The following is a 15743-nucleotide window of genomic DNA, read 5'->3' as shown; positions in this document are numbered from 1 at the left end:
CGGAGTCTCGCTCTGTCATCAGGCTGGAATGCAGTGGCACGATCTCAGCTCACTGCAACCTCTGCCTCGCAGGTTCAAGTGATTCTCCCGAGTAACTGGGACTACAGGAGCACGCCACCACACCCAGCTAATTTTTGTATTTTTAGTACAGACGGGGTTTCACCACGTTGGTCAGGATGCTCTCAATCTCTTGAACTTGTGATCTGCCCATCTCAGCCTCCCAAAGTGCTGGGATTACAGGCGTGAGCCACCATGCCCAGCCCTTGCCCTTTATTTTCTAGGTATTTTTATTTTTTTATAATGTGGAATGTTTCCCGAATTTGTGTGTCTTCCTAGTGCAGGGGCCATGCTAATCTTCTCTGTATCATTCCCATTTTAGTATATGTGCTGCCAAAGCAAGCACAATTTTCTAGGTATTTTTATTTGGGGGAAATTTAATCTCATCAGCAAATCCTAACAAGACTGCTTTTTCTTTTCCTTCTTTTTGCCAGCTACCGTATATCTGCAATATTTTTTCAAACTTGTCTCATCTCAGTGTACAGATACAGTGCTATTCTCCATATTGGGATTTTTGTAAGCCTATCTCTATTGTGGGAGTGGACCACACAGGGGCTTGGCTGCATGACTAGCTTTGGCCAGTGGGACATTAGAAAACGTGATGCAGGCCAGGTGCGGTGGCTCACACCTGTAATCCCAGCATTTTGGGAGGCCGAGGCAGGTGGATAACTTGAGGTCAGGAGTTGGAGACCAGCCTGGCCAACATGGTGAAATGTCATCTCTACTAAAAATAGAAAAATTAGCCCGGTGTGGTGGCGCGCACCTATACTCTCAGCTACTATGGAGGCTGACGTGGAAGAATTGTTTGAACTCAGGGGACAGGGGCTGCAGTGAGCTGAGACCACGCACTGCACTCCAGCCTGGGTGACAGGATGGGGCTCAGTCTCAAAAAAAAAAAAAGAAAGAAAGAAAATGTGATGCAAGCAGAACTTCCATAAGCACTTGCACACTGGAGCCTTTTCTTTTGGAACGCTGTGACAACCAAGTAAGAAACCAAGTTATGCTATTAGAGATGCCTACTAGAGGAAAATTGATGCGCTCCAACCAACAGCCTTAGCTAATTGCCAGCCATGTGAGTGAGGACACTGTGAGCCATCCAGCCTTGGTGAAGCTACCAGGTGATTGCAGCTGTTGAAGTGATCTCAAGTGAGACCAGCAGAAGATCTCTTCAGCTGAGCTTAGCCCAAATTGTCGATCACAAGCAAATAAATGATTCCTCTTTAAGCCACTAAGTTATTTTTATTTTTAAAAATATAAAGCTACGTATTGATCGCTATTCAGCAGTATCTGCAAGAAAGTAAGCAATACACACTCAGGTAACAACATTCTTATTACTATAGTGTTATTGTTTTTCCTGGCTTCTTCTGAACCAGTAACCTAAATAGTGAAATGATTGAGCCTACATGTAATGAATGGGTTGAGGTAAAGAAAAAGCATGCAAGTCAAGAGTTTACATTGCAATTGTTCACCCATGTATGCCACCAGGTCTTAAACAGCAACATCTCTAACCATCTATTTAGTTTCATGAGCAAAGACATTCCATGAATTATGACCTTTTGGCCAATATAGCATAAGATTTTCAACTTTTTGTAAAGAAATGGCTCTTTAGAAGGAACCTTTAAATGCCCACTTAGCTAAGCCTTGCTTGGCTAATTAAAACACACCAGTATTGGGCTGAGAGTGGTGGTTTATGTCTGCAATCCCAGCACTTTGGGAGGCTGAGGTGGAAGGATCGCTCAAGGCCAAAAGTTAGAGCAGCTTGGAAAAGAAAGCAAGACCCTGTCTCTACAAAGAAATTTTTAAATTAGCTGGGTGTGGTGGCATATGTCTGTAGTCCTAGCTACTTGGGAGGCTGAGGCGGAAGGATTGCTTGAACCCAGGAGTTCAAGGCTGCAGTTAGCTATAATTGTACCACTGCACACCGTCCTTGGCAACATAACAAGACCCTGTCTCAAAAAAAAAAAAAAAAAAAGCCACATCAGTATCTGTCTGGTTTCCTCATCTGAGTGCAGAGGTTGTTGGTGATAAAATTTCTCCTTTTAGAAAGTTTTGCAAATAAACTGTTGCTTTTATATGACTATAGCTATAGACATTATGGACTCTGACCTGGCTTTTTTTTTTGAGACGGAGTTTTGCTCTTATTGCCCAGGCTGGAGTGCAATGGTGCAATCTCAGCTCACCACAACCTCCGCCTCCTTGGTTCAAGTGATTTTCCTGCCTCAGCCTCCCAAGTAGCTAAGATTACAGGCATGCACCACCATGCCCAGCTAATTTTGTATTTTTAGTGGAGATGGGGTTTCTCCATGTTGGTCAGGCTAGTCTTGAACTCCCAACCTCAGGTGATCCGCCCGCCTGGCCTCCCAAAGTGCTGGGATTACAGGCATGAGCCACCGTGCCCGGCTCTGATTTGGCTTCTTTAAATTGTGCAATTTAAATTGTTTACATTGTATTTAACTTGGCCAACTAATTACAAATTATTCAATTTGAAACACTGTGGATTTAGGTAAAATTTTAACTTAAGATGATCTATTCTTTGGGCTGCTTAGAACGATGGCATTCCAGAAGAAAACTTGAATTTACCCATGATTGTGAAATGCTATTTCTTAGTTCATGTAAAATAAAAAACAAAACCACAACTATGTACATGTATATTTACATATGCACAAACAAACAAAAATTCAGAATAGCCTTAGGCATTATAGGTTAAACACAAGTTATGATTGAGTAATGATTATGGAAAATGTTCCCAACATTTAGAAAAGAGGAAATAATATACCATGGAACCAAATATTCTTTTCTGGTAAATGAAGCAGCTACAGAAAGCTTTTTCTACTTGTTCAAAAGTAACAAGTGCTATTGATGAAAAAAACCCCAACAAATACCCAAAACAAACCAACCCCAAAAACTCTTTTGATTCTACTTCAAAACAAGATTTTGCAGTAGAAAATAGATTTCATTAGAAAATAGCTGGCCAGGCAGGGTGGCTCACGTCTGTAGTCCCAGCACTTTTGGGAAGCCAAGGCAGGAGGATCACTTGAGCCCAGAGTTTGAGACCAACCTGGGCAACATAGTGAGACTCTATCTCTATTTTTTAAAAAATAGAATATTTCACACTAATAAGAAAATCAAGACCTAGGTTTTACACACACACACACTATATGGCAGTATACTGCAGTGCAACAATTTTTGAGTTTCATTTTCTGGACAGGAATGCCAAGTTAGTCTCTCTTCATAAAAATAATTTGCAATTTGAGGACACTTCGTGTTTGCCCCTTTGCGTTTGCCTCTTTGCCAGCACCAAGTCAGCCTCGTCTGAGTCTTTGCATTCCATTAGAAACATTAATTATTCACTGCAGTCTGTGGCACCAATTCTTTGCTTAGGATCAAGAGTTCTGGCAAAGTCTCCTGGTTTTTCAGCAGCATCCCTTTCATTTGCTGTCATCAGATTCACTATCGGATAAAGATTTTCTTTTTGTACTATCTTTTCCTTTACCAGTTTTTTTGAGGATTAAGAAATAGTTCAATGAACTCAGGAAAACCTAAGTTTTCTTCAGGTTCTCAATTATTGTCAGCAAGTGTAAATCCTTTCCGCTTCAGGGAATATTCCACCTTCCCATTCACCACACCTTGGTGTAGTACTTTTTCCACCACAAAATCCTCAGGCTCTGCTTCATCAGCTTTTATACCCTTTCCACTAAGTCTTTTGTCCCATTTTTTTGCAATGTACAGTGGCCCTCAGTATCCTCGGGTTCCGCATTCCTGGATTCTATCAACCGAGGATAGAACATATTTTAAAATCACAATAAAACAAAAAAATACAAATGAAAAACAATACAGTATAACAACCATTTACGTAGCATTTATATTGTATTAGGTATTATAAGTAATCTAGGATGTATGTAGGTTATATGCAAATACTTCGCTCTTTTATATGAGGGACTTGAGCAGCCTTGGATTTTCCTATCCATGGGGGTCCCGGTCCAGAAACCAATTTCCCAAGGATACCAAAGGACGACTGTAGTTTTACTGGAGGCCATTTTTAATTGCAGACATGAAGAGCTATTGTTCACCATCTCGTTCACCATCTCTGAGCTGCACTTGGTCTGGGTCTGTGGCATCTCAAATCCTGCCTGACTCAAGCTTGAGCTACATGCAAGGAGGAAGGGAATGGGGGAACTTCTTCAGGGGCCACTAAGTTTGGGGGAAGTTCGTTATGTAGCAATAAATAACTGATACAAGGCCACTTAAATATTTTACTCTGTAGTAAGATAGCTAATTAACAAAAACTAAGAGTCAATTGAAGAGAACTCATTAAGGAAGTGGGTCATTTCAAACGCTTTTATTTACTTGTGATTAAAATTAAATAAAGAACAAACTCGTCATCTTTCTTTGATGAAAAAATTGTTTGATATTCTGAGAACAAAAGTGATGCCATACTGCCATTAAGAAACTGATTCAGACTCGATCTCTCAACAAGGTAAGACATCAATGTTCCCATCAAGAGCTGCCCATAATACTGCAGTACACTTCTCTGGCACCATTAAAAAAAAAATCTCTTAGAGATGATCCTGAAATCTCTTCTAAAGACATGAAAGAGGTGTGCTTGTATAATTTGGTATTGCAAAGAAATGAGAAATTGCCCTGATGACGAATCTCCAGCTCTAATCTCAATTTGCTGAAGTAGAGAGGCAATTCATCTTACCCATTAACTAAGAATTAGAAAAACAATTTGTGTTTTTCTTTGAGTCATTTAACTCAAATACCACTATATAAAGGAATAGAATGAGACATTCGCATGAATTTGAAAGGTAAATAAAACATCAGACTTCAAAGAAATTCCATTAGAATCGGGGGTTACTTTTTTGTTTTCTTCTCCTCCACCTCCACCTTAAGGAACATGAACGGCATTTGGCCACAGTTTATGTCTTTCCAATTTTATCTTCCACCATCTACCGCTCAGTTCTCCTCACTTCCAGCCAAACAATGTATGTTCCCCAAACACGCCTTCACAATTTCGTTCTAGTTGGTGTCTACCTCTAGTATATGTGTAGTCAATTTATACACACATTCCCCACGATCTTGAAACGTCTTGACATCCACAAGCAAATCTAGGTTTCTAACATAACACTAACTTTGTAAGTCTGTCCATATAAGGTTTTAGCAAACCTAGTAAAACAGAAAACGCACTATTATCCAGGCTTATATTCTGAGATTTGAAAAACCCCTCTATCTGCTACCTTTGGGTTTCTGAATTTACATACCACTCTCAAGTATACAATATTCACGATTTCTAAGAATCGGAGAGTAAACCTAGTCCTCTAACAATGGCATTTTATTTGTTGAGTTAGGGCACTACCTGCCCACGATGAGGATAGTTAATGAAACGTTGCCCGGTAATGACGATTAAAGGCTTTTATTGAAAACGTATTAGGCCTTAAGAATTTTGCGAACATCTAATTTAACCCTAGTAACTGTGGCGTGGGTTCTTTCAGAATTTACAGGCACGTGGGAGACCGCGAAGCGCAGGTAGCGTTAAAACTAGGGCGCTGGAGTCACCCCCGTACCCCGAATGCCGTCGGCGCTCTAGGGCCCCCAGAGGGTGCGGGCTGGGACGCTGTGACGTCACAGAGCGCCCTTCTGACGTTCTCACGGACCAGCTTTGTCTCGGGGGCCCACGCTGGAGCCCACCCAGTACTACTAAGAAATGAGGAGGAAAAAGGGGCGCCGGCTCTCGTAGCGCCTATTTTCTCGGCAGAGGGACCCACGTGCTCGCTTTGGTGGACTCTGCGCCCGGCGAGTACCGCCGGCCTGAAGCTTCCCGCCGCCGCGTCCACGCGACCCAGCCAGAGAGGGCTCAGTCAGCCGGCGCGGCACCTACAAGCTCAGTCGGGATCATGGAGAGGCGGGAAGGCAGCGGGGCCCTTTCCACAGAGAGAACACAGCTCTTCGGGAGATTCCCCCGCTGCCCCCGAGCCCTGCTCTCCCGCCTCGGCTTCTGAGGACTACCCGCAGGGCGCAGGCACCCGCAAAAGATTCAGCCTCCTTCCAACTTCGCGAGGGCCGAGGGGGCGGGCCCCGGGCGCGCGCGCGGCGAAGCCCCGCCCCTGCCCGCGCGGCCTGCTGGATTCGCCCCGCCCCTCGCTGTCGCCCGCCACCCGCCACCGCTCTTCCTCCTGCGCCACAGTCCCGGCGGCGGCGCTGGTCGCGGGTCGCACCGTGAGGCTTGTGTGGGCGGCGATAGGCGCTGGGCCCGGGCCCGGTGAGGAGCGCGCCGCGCGTCCCCTTCTCCTCAGGAGTGGCGGGCCGCGGAAGTGACGTGGTGCACGGGCAGGAGCGCGTTTGAATCGGTTCCCGGGTGATCCTCGCGCCTGCCGCTGCTCGGCCGCCGCCGCTGAGGAGGAGCTGCAGCGCGCCGGGCCGAGGCCTCGAGCCGCCCCTGGAGCTGGAGCTGAAGGCGCCGCGCGGAGCGCGCACCTCAGCCCTGAGCCCGGCGGCGGCAGGCGTCGCTGTCTTTTCTCCTTTTCCCCAATATGGCAGCGGCGGACGGCGGCGGGCCTGGTGGGGCCTCTGTGGGGACTAAGGAGGATGGCGGAGGCGTCGGCCACAGGATGGTGTACTTGTTTGATCGGCGCGAAAAGGAGTCCGAGCTCGGGGACCGGCCTCTGCAGGTCGGGGAGCGCTCGGACTACGCGGGATTTCGCGCCTCTGTGTGTCAGGTACGCGAAGGGGCGAGGAAGGGATGCGCGTGTAGACTTGGGGGTGGGAGGGTGATGAGAAACTCAACTTGCTCACTGAGGGCAATAAACCTGTCACCCGGTCCTGGTCCTGCGGCCTTGGCTTCCCTCTCCCGTGTGCCCGCCATGTCCGTGACCTGGTGGCCGGACGCCTCGGGCGGGCCCTGGCCCGGGCCTCGAAGTGCAGAGCCGGCTCCCCCGTGGCCCTCCCTCTGCCTCCGCTCCTTTTACGGGAGGCCTTGCCGCCCCGGGTTGAGACCTCAGCGTTTGTTGGCCCTGGGCGAGCTTAGCCCGATTGCGGCCCTGCAGTCTAGGGAAAGCTGTTGGTGGTGTCTGTTTTTACTTTGTAACTTTTTTAAAACGAGAGAAGGGAGTTAACACCCAGGGGCTCTGTTGTGAGTGTTGCGACGGGGGGAAGTTGTGAAATTCCTGGAGTCATCTCCCCCAAGTTCATTAGATGATGCGGGGTGTCCCCGGGTTGCCCTGTCAAGGTTGCAGGTCCTTCTGGGGCGGGGCGGCGGGGGGGGATCCTTCCGCACGGAGACACTTGTCCAAGTCAGCTTTGCAGGTAGAGCTGGCCTTCTGATTGTCTGAGCCCTAACCCTTGGGAATTTCTAAACCAAGTCAAAGGTTGGTATGGGTGGCTGTGGAACACCAGAAAACGTACCTACCCCGTGTATTGGTTTGCTTTAAAAATGAACGTGTAGGGAAATCTGCTTTAAACTGTGATGTACTTTATAGATATGAGGTGGTGGCATTGCCTGAGCTTTGAAGAAGGAATATTGTCATGCTCTGAATTAACCATATGAGGTCCCTTTTTAAGCTGTTAAGAACACTTAGCTTCCAAGGGAAAAAAAGAACTTTGAAGCCGTGTTTTGTCGTGAGGCTGATAGGTTTAGAAATGTTCTAGACCATATAACTGTATGGTTGCTGAAATAATTGAAATTGTGATCCGTAGAATGAAAACGATTTGAGAAGTAAGGACTTTCTTTTGTTCACAGCTGTAGTCCCAGCGTCTAGAACTGTGCCTGCGACATTGTAAATGCCCAGATTAGAATGGATAAATGAATGAAGACAAAAACCTATCCCCTCAAGTTAATTCTGTGCCTGAATGTAGTAGATTCCCGTTGTGTTTGAAAAGTGAATGAATGCTCATCTTTTTTGTTGAATGCTTTGTATTCAGAACCATTCTACAAAAGGGAAACTTTTTACGTTTATTATGTTTATAGTAAAAATATCAGTACATTAAAGAAAATATGGAACCAGAGGGGGGAAACAAGTAAATCTTTTACTCGCTGTAAAACTACTATATGACTACTCTTAGCACCTGAGGTTATGTCTTTTCAGCCTTCCTCCTCCTTCCCACTCCATTTTTTAAACTACTAAAATATGTGTTTTATATTCTATTAATTTTTTCACTTAATAATGTCAGAAGTGTCTTTAAACGTAGGTCTTCAGATCAAAATTTGAAATGGTCCATTTGCTACCATTATTTACATAACCGAATCTCTCCTTTCTGTTGACATTTACATTACTTTTAATTTTTTTGATTTTAAGTAATGCTGTAATAAACATTTTCCCAGGCCCAAATATTCCCGGGCTCAGGTGATCCTCCCACCTCAGCCTCCCAAGTAGCCAGGACTACAGGTGAGCGCCACCATGCCCAGCTATGTTTTTTTTTTTTCGTATTTTTCGTACATACGGGGGTTTGGCTGTGTTGCCCAGGCTAGTCTCGAGCTCCTGGGCTCAAGAGATCCACCCGCCTCCCAAAGTGCTGGGATTACTGGCGTGAACCACTGCACCCGGTGGAAAAACATCTTTGAATACATAGCCGTTTATGTCTTTATTATTGTTTGCTTAGTTTGAAATCTTAGAACTGGATCAAAGATGAGATACATCTTTAAAGCTCTTGTTTCGTATTTTAAAATTGCTTTTTGAAAATGTTTTGCTACTTTACCCTTCCTCTAGAAATGCACTATTTCCCTCTCGTGAGATGTCTCGGTAACTCTTAGATAAATAGAGGAAGTATTATTGGCCTTTTATTACAGAAGTATAAACACAGTCGTGGAAATGGTGACTCATTACTCAGATAGTAAAGCTCAAGTTAGTATTCAAACCCAGAACCTCTGTTCATTCTGTTATACTACTCAAATGGCATTCTTTGCTGTAGGGAACAGATGTATTTATTCCTTCCTTCAATATTTCAACTGGAAAACCAAGGAAAATATTTCTTTTAACTAATTCTGTTCCTACTTCCTCCCACTTTATCCTGCTAGAAAACGTTTTAAATTTAGTTAGAAATGAGAGGGACCAACTAGTAAGAAAAAAGAAGGCTGAGAAGGCTAACTTTTTTGTTGTTAGACTTCTTTTAAGCATTATTAGATTATGCCTCAGATCCCATAACTTTGTCTCCATTACGTACTCGAAGAACTGAATTAAGTCAGTGAATTAATAATCTGAGATTACATGGTCAACAAGCAGTGAAACTGGGATTGGAATTTAGGTCAATTTGATTCCAAAGCTTATGTATACATATACATATATATGTGTGTGTGTATATATGTATATGTGTATATATACAAGTATATATGTTATATATACACATATATACACACATATATACACATATATACATGTATACGCATATATACATATATACACATATATATACACACACACATATATATATATTTTTTACACTACTCCACACTATTTATTAGAACCATCACTTTTGTCCTTAGGGGAAGAGACAAAATAATATACTAAAGTTTTTGTTAAAATGTAAATTAAACCAATAAATGTTTGTAGTGTCAGGCAGTATTATGGGTGATCCTAAACTGTTACTTATTTATTTATTTTTTTTGAGACGGAGTCTCGCTCTGTTGCCCGGGCTGGAGTGCAGTGGTGCCATCTTGGCTTACTGCAACCTCTGCCACCCAGGTTCAAGTGATTCTCCTGCCTCGGCCTCTTGAGTAGCTGGGATTACAGGTGCCTGCCACCATGCCTGGCTAATTTTTATACTTTTAGTAGAGATGGGGTTTTGCCATGTTGGCCAGGCAGATCTTGAACTCCTTACCTCAGGTGGTCCACCTGCCTTGGCCTCCCAAAGTGCTGGGAATACAGGCATGAGCCACCATGCCCAGCTCTAAATTGTTATTTGAATAAAGTTCACCTCATGGAAAAGGAGAGGGAAGAAATGGAAAGGACAAATCTGCAAGAAGCACTTAGACCTCTGATAAGCAGCTGTTGACTCACCTGAGCCCTTGTGGCCTTGCAGAATCAACAATTAGAAGATGACTCATTTGGTTAGTTCTAAAATATGCCCAGATATTAAGTCCCATGTGTGCATATCCCCCCACCACCAATTTGAAGAAATTGTCTACATTTTCCTTTGTGTGGCTCCAATGTTTTTTGTTGTGCGGCTATTCTAGGTGTTTTGTATTTTAATATAAGATGTGCTCATCAATTTCTACAATAAACTTGAGATTTTGAAAAAAAAAAAAAAGCAGAAAACTATGGCTTAGTAAGTGCCATAGTAAGGTAACGAAATATAATGGAGCCACATTAAAAGCTGACTAGTTTGCAGAGTTTCAGAGCAGTGCTAATTAAGCTGTGTGCTTTCTGACTAATCCATGGATGAAAATTACCTGTTGTTCAGAGATAGTGAAAGAAAATAATTTTAAAAATAAAATTAACTGATCATTTTGGTAGGTAATCATTTTATGCACTGCAAGTCAGTTAGTCCTTAAATATTTAAGAGAAGTTGGGGACGGCATAGTGGCTTACACCTGTAATCCCAACACTTTGGGAGGCCAAGGCGGGCGGATCACCTGAGGTCAGGAGTTAGAGATCAGCCTGGCCAACATGGTGAAACCCCATCTCTACTAAAAATACAAATATTAGCTGGATCTGGTGGCGGTTGCCTGTAATCCCAGCTACTCGAGAGGCTGAGGCAGGGAGAATTACTTGAACCCGGGAGTCGGAAGTTGCAGCGAGTTGAGAACGCACCGCTGCACTCTAGCCTGGGTGGCAGAGCGAGGCTCTTGTCTCAAAAAACAAACAAACAATAATAAAATAAAATACTTAGAAAAATTGTGAATTCAAGAAATAATTTTTATAGATGAAGCAGGGAAAACAAAAAGATAGTTTATGTGTCTTAAATAATAATAAATTTATAGATTAAAAATCCATGTTTTTTGTTTTTTTTTTTTTTGATATGGGAGTTTCACTCTTGTCACCCAGGCTGGAGTGCAGTGGCGCAATCTTGGCTCACTGCAACCTCCGCCTCCCAAGTTCAAGCGATTCTCCTGCTTCAGCCTTCCAAATAGTTGGGATTACAGGCACCAGCCGTCATGCCCGGCTAATTTTTGTATTTTTAGTAGAGATGGGATTTTACCATGTTGGCCAGGGTGGTCTGGAACTCCTGACCTCAGGTGATCTACCCACCTCGGCCTCCGAAAGTGCTGGGATTACAGGCATGCGCCACCATGCCCCCTGAAAAATCCATGGATATTTAATATGGATGAAAAATCCATGGATATTTCATATGGATTTTTGATGTGGATTAAAAACCATGGATTTTTAATATGGATTAATTTTAAAGTTTATTGCAGCACTATTTACAATAGTAAAGACATGGGACCAACACAAATGCCTATTGATGATCAACTGGATAAAGATAATGTGGCGCATATACACCATGGAATACTATGCAGCCATAAAAAAGAATGAGATCATGTCCTTTGCAGGGACGTGGATGAAGCTGGAAGCCATCATTCTCAGCAAACTAACACAGGAACAGAAAACCAAACACTGCATGTTCTCACTCATAAGTGGGAGTTGAACAATGAGAACACATGAACATAGGGCGGGGAACATCACACACAGGGACCTGTTGTAGGGTAAGAGGCAAGGAGAGGGAGAGAATTAGGACAAATACCTAATGCATGTGGGGCTTAAATCCTAGATGACAGGTTGGTAGGTGTGGCAAACCACCATGGCACATGTATATCTATGTAGCAAACCTGCATGTTCTGCACATGTATCCAGGAACTTAAAAAAAAAAAAAGATAGTTTGTGTGTCTTAATTGAATAATAGTAGATTTATAGATTAAAAATCTATGGGTTTTTAATATGGATTAGAAATCTGTGGGTTTTTAATATGGATTAGAAATCTGTGGGTTTTTAATATGGATTAGAAATCTGTGGGTTTTTAATATGGATTAAAAAACATCTGTGGGTTTTTAATATGGATTAAACATCTGTGGGTTTTTAATATGGATTAAACATCTGTGGGTTTTTAATATAGATTAAACATCTGTGGGTTTTTAATATGGGTTAAAAATAAAAAGAAAATGAACTATTTGCTCCAGTGCAGGAAAATACAGGCAATACTGGATACAATTAGATGGTCAGGAACGATAACCCGGTTGCCATTGTTTGAAGAAGAGAATAAGGTGCTAGCATTCCTATCCGTAGATAATTTGACAGCTAGGAAATAGGGGGAGTCTTCTATGTAGTTAGTGAAGGCTAAATGAACTATTACATGCAATTATCGTAGAAGAGTACTCAAAAAATCTGTAAAAAATAAAGAAAAAATAATAGACTTATGTGGGATTATATGGAATAATTAGATATGTTTAGGTGAACATAGATCTTAAAAAAATCATTTGCACATAGTTTTTCAGTAACTACAGGATGCATAATTACATGATTTAACAAGTGGGACATTGGCCAGGCCTGGTGGCTCACGCCTCTAATCCCAGCACTTTGGGAGGCCAAGGCAGGGAGATCATCTGAGGTCAGGAGTTTGAGACCAGCTGGCCAACGTGGTGAAACTCTGTCTCTACTAAAAATGCAAAAATTAGCCAGGTGTGGTGGCGCACGCCTGTAGTCCCAGCTGCTTGGGAGGCAGAGGCGGGAGAATGGTGTGAACCCGGGAGGCGGAGCTTGCAGTGAGCTGAGATCGCGCCATTGCACTCCAGCCTGCGCAACAGAGCAAGACTCCATCTCAACAACAATAACAACAAAAAACCAAAAAAAAAAAAAAAATTGGGACATCATAGAAATAAAAAAGTAGTAATGAATTAAAAAATACACGACTGTCATGGTTATATGAAACCTAATAAAAATCTGTAAGGTCATTTTTGTCTCTGTTAAACAAATAGAATCTTCCCAGTCAGTTTATGTTCATGGCTTTATTTCTCTAGGGTAGAATTGCATGGAATATGAGTATCTTTTAAGTTTACTAAAGTATGCCAAATTAATTACTTTCTTTATGTTTGACTTTTTTTCAGTCATATCAGCAGTGTGTAAGGTACCTGTTTCTCTGTACAGAGGCCTACACTTGACGGGCTCAGAATTTAACATTTTTGCCTACCTGATGAGAATAAGTTATATTAATTTCACTGATAACTAGTGATGCTGATCTTTTTATGTTGTCTGGTCTTTTTCTTTATGACTTGTGCTATTTGCATCTTTTGAGACAGAGTCTCACTCAAAAGTCACCCAAGCTAGAGTGCAGTAGTGTGTGATCACGGCTCACTGCAGCCTCGGCTTCCCAGGCTCAGGGGATCCTCCAACCTCAGCCTCTTGAGTGGTTGTGACTACACGTGTGCACCACCATGCCCAGCTTTTTTTTTTTTTTTTTTTCCATTTTTTTGTAGAGATGGGGTTTTACCACATTGCCCAGGCTGGTCTTGAACTCCTGAGCTCAAGCAATCCTCCCACCTTGGCCTCCCGGAGTGCTGGGATTACAGCTGTGAACCACTGTGCCTGGCCCACTGTTTGTACCTTTTCAGAAATCCCTTTATGCTCACTCAAAATTATTTCCCTATGTGTTCTTTTACAATTTTGGGCTAATGTACAACTGCTTTAATTCTCCTGGAATTTATTTTTGTCTAAGTTAAGGTGTGGATTTTATCTGTTTCCATGTTGAGACAACTAGTTGTCTTAATATCATTCATTGGATAGTTTATTCTTTCCCCACCAATTTGTAATGTCACCTCTCTTGTTTGCTAGGCTCTGCATCCATATATATGTGGACCTGTCTAAGGACCCTCTATTCTCTTCCACTGGTCTATTCCAGGAATTTTTTTTTTTTTTTTTTTTTTAAGACGGAGTCTCGCTCTGTTGCCCAGGCTGGAGTGCAGTGGCATGATCTCAGCTCACTGCCAGCTCCGCCTCCCGGGTTCACGCCATTCTCCTGCCTCAGCCTCCCGAGTAGCTGGGACTACAGGCGCCTGCCACCACGCCTGGCTAATTTTTTTGTACTTTTAGTAGAGACGGGGTTTCACCGTGTTAGCCAGGATGGTCTCGATCTCCTGCCCTGATCCACCCTCCTCAGCCTCCCAAAGTGCTGGGATTACAGGCTTGAGCCACCGCGCCCAGCCTATTCCAGGATATTTTAAAGTAGAAATTTTCTTATGAAAAGCTTCAGACACATACAAAGAGAGAATCATGTTATGAACCCCAGTGTACTCATCCAGATTCAAGTTAATAGGAATTTACCACACTAGGATCATTTTTGTTTTTGTAATGTATTTAAGGCATATTCTAGGTCTTAGGTCATTTCACCCCATATACTTCAGCCTGAATATGTATTATCAAACCATTAAAATAAAACATTTTTAATATTGTCTAATGTCCGTGTCCATATTGAGTTCTCTGAATGTTTAAAAGTATCTTTTTATAGTTGGTTTGTTTAAATCAGGATCTGACATAGTCCTCACATTAAACTTGTTTTTTTTTTGTTTCCTAATTATTTTCAATTTAAAACATTTGAGCGAATTCCTCCTCCACCAGTCTCTTTAGTTTTCCTGCAGTTGACCTCTTGTAGAAATCAACTAGGTCTTTAATATTCCACATTATGGATTTGTTTGTGCTCTTTTTTGGTGTTACTTAATTTGTTTTATCTCCATATGTATTCTGTAAACTAAAAGTTAGCTTTAAAGGCTTGATTTGATTTAGGTCCAACTTCTTTGGGGTCAGGAGGCAAAGAATGCTTTGTAGGTAGTAGTGATACTTCATATGGCATTACACTGGGAGGCACATGATGTGTGGGTGTTTCACCCACTCATAGCAATGCTAACATTAAAATCTTGGGATTCACGTGATTTCAGCAGGATTCCTCCATAAGGAAGTTTTGATCTGACTTGCCATTCCTCCTGTGTTTATTAGCTGGAATTCTTTAAGGAACAACTTTGCCTCATCAGCCAGAGCTATTTTGGTTATCCTGAAGTACCATTGATACAAGAAAAGCAGTGTAAATAATTTGTTCTTTCCCTTTAATTTGTCAGTGTTCAGAGTAAGAAGTTGGTGCCCTAGCTCATCCCAGTGGTGAGCAATAATGGTTTTTATTAATATCATTTTTGAAGATTTGAGTATCACTAGTCTAGATTTTTTAGATGTTTTCAATAAGAATGTTAATCTTTAGACTAGTCCATTACTACCCGAAACAGAAGTCTTTTCTCTTAACTATATATTGCTGTATTGTTTCATTTTAGACAGAGCATGTATGTTTTAATTCTAATGTAAATGAAAATGTTAACCACTTTCCTAATTCTCATTTTTTGATTAATGTGATTTTACAGTTCATGTGTTCATTGGTCATTTGTATTTTATCCTTTTCATTTTTTTGTGTTTTTACTTTTTCTCTTTGTTGATCCTTGTCAACCTTTTGTTTCTTGTTGCAATTTCCCTCTAATTTTTTTTTTTCTTTGAGACGGAGTCTCATTCTGTTGCTCAGGCTGGAGTGCAGTGGCGTGATCTTGGCTCACTGCAACCTCCGCCTCCCCAGTTCAAGTGATTCTCCTGCCTTGGCCTCCTGAGTAGCTGGGATTACAGGTGTGTGCCACCACACCTGGCTAATTTTTGTATTTTTAGTAGAGACAGGGTTTCACCATGTTGGTCGGGCTGGTCTCGAACTCCTGACCTTGTGATCCGACGGCCTCA

The 15743-nt window shown here is 42.4% G+C and overlaps 1 protein-coding gene, 1 non-coding gene and 1 pseudogene across 3 annotated transcripts in view; 1 reads left to right on the top strand and 2 right to left on the bottom strand.

Moving 5' to 3' along the window:
* Positions 1–296: 296 nt before the first annotated feature.
* On the bottom strand, positions 297–403 carry LOC112437842 (U6 spliceosomal RNA). The gene has a single exon (XR_003026343.1). It is a non-coding gene; the product is annotated as a U6 spliceosomal RNA (small nuclear RNA).
* Positions 404–3396: 2993 nt separating this feature from the next.
* Positions 3397–4094, bottom strand: LOC103786003 (chromobox protein homolog 3-like; annotated as a pseudogene).
* Positions 4095–5526: 1432 nt separating this feature from the next.
* The window catches only part of SMCHD1 (structural maintenance of chromosomes flexible hinge domain containing 1), a 149347-nt gene continuing 139130 nt past the window's right edge, over positions 5527–15743 (top strand). The window contains exon 1 of one of the 2 annotated variants that reach the window (XM_063597309.1): positions 5527–6773. In XM_063597309.1, the coding sequence (XP_063453379.1) occupies positions 6588–6773 (186 nt within the window). In that variant the 5' untranslated portion in view covers positions 5527–6587. The remainder of the gene's footprint in view (positions 6774–15743) is intronic. The other variant, XM_003817887.6, reaches the window with a different exon arrangement.

Source organism: Pan paniscus, chromosome 17 (genome assembly GCF_029289425.2).
Source record: "Pan paniscus chromosome 17, NHGRI_mPanPan1-v2.0_pri, whole genome shotgun sequence".
NCBI lineage: Eukaryota > Metazoa > Chordata > Mammalia > Primates > Hominidae > Pan > Pan paniscus.
The sequence above is the reverse complement of the archived record's forward strand: the minus strand, read 5'-3'. Positions and strand labels throughout refer to the sequence as shown.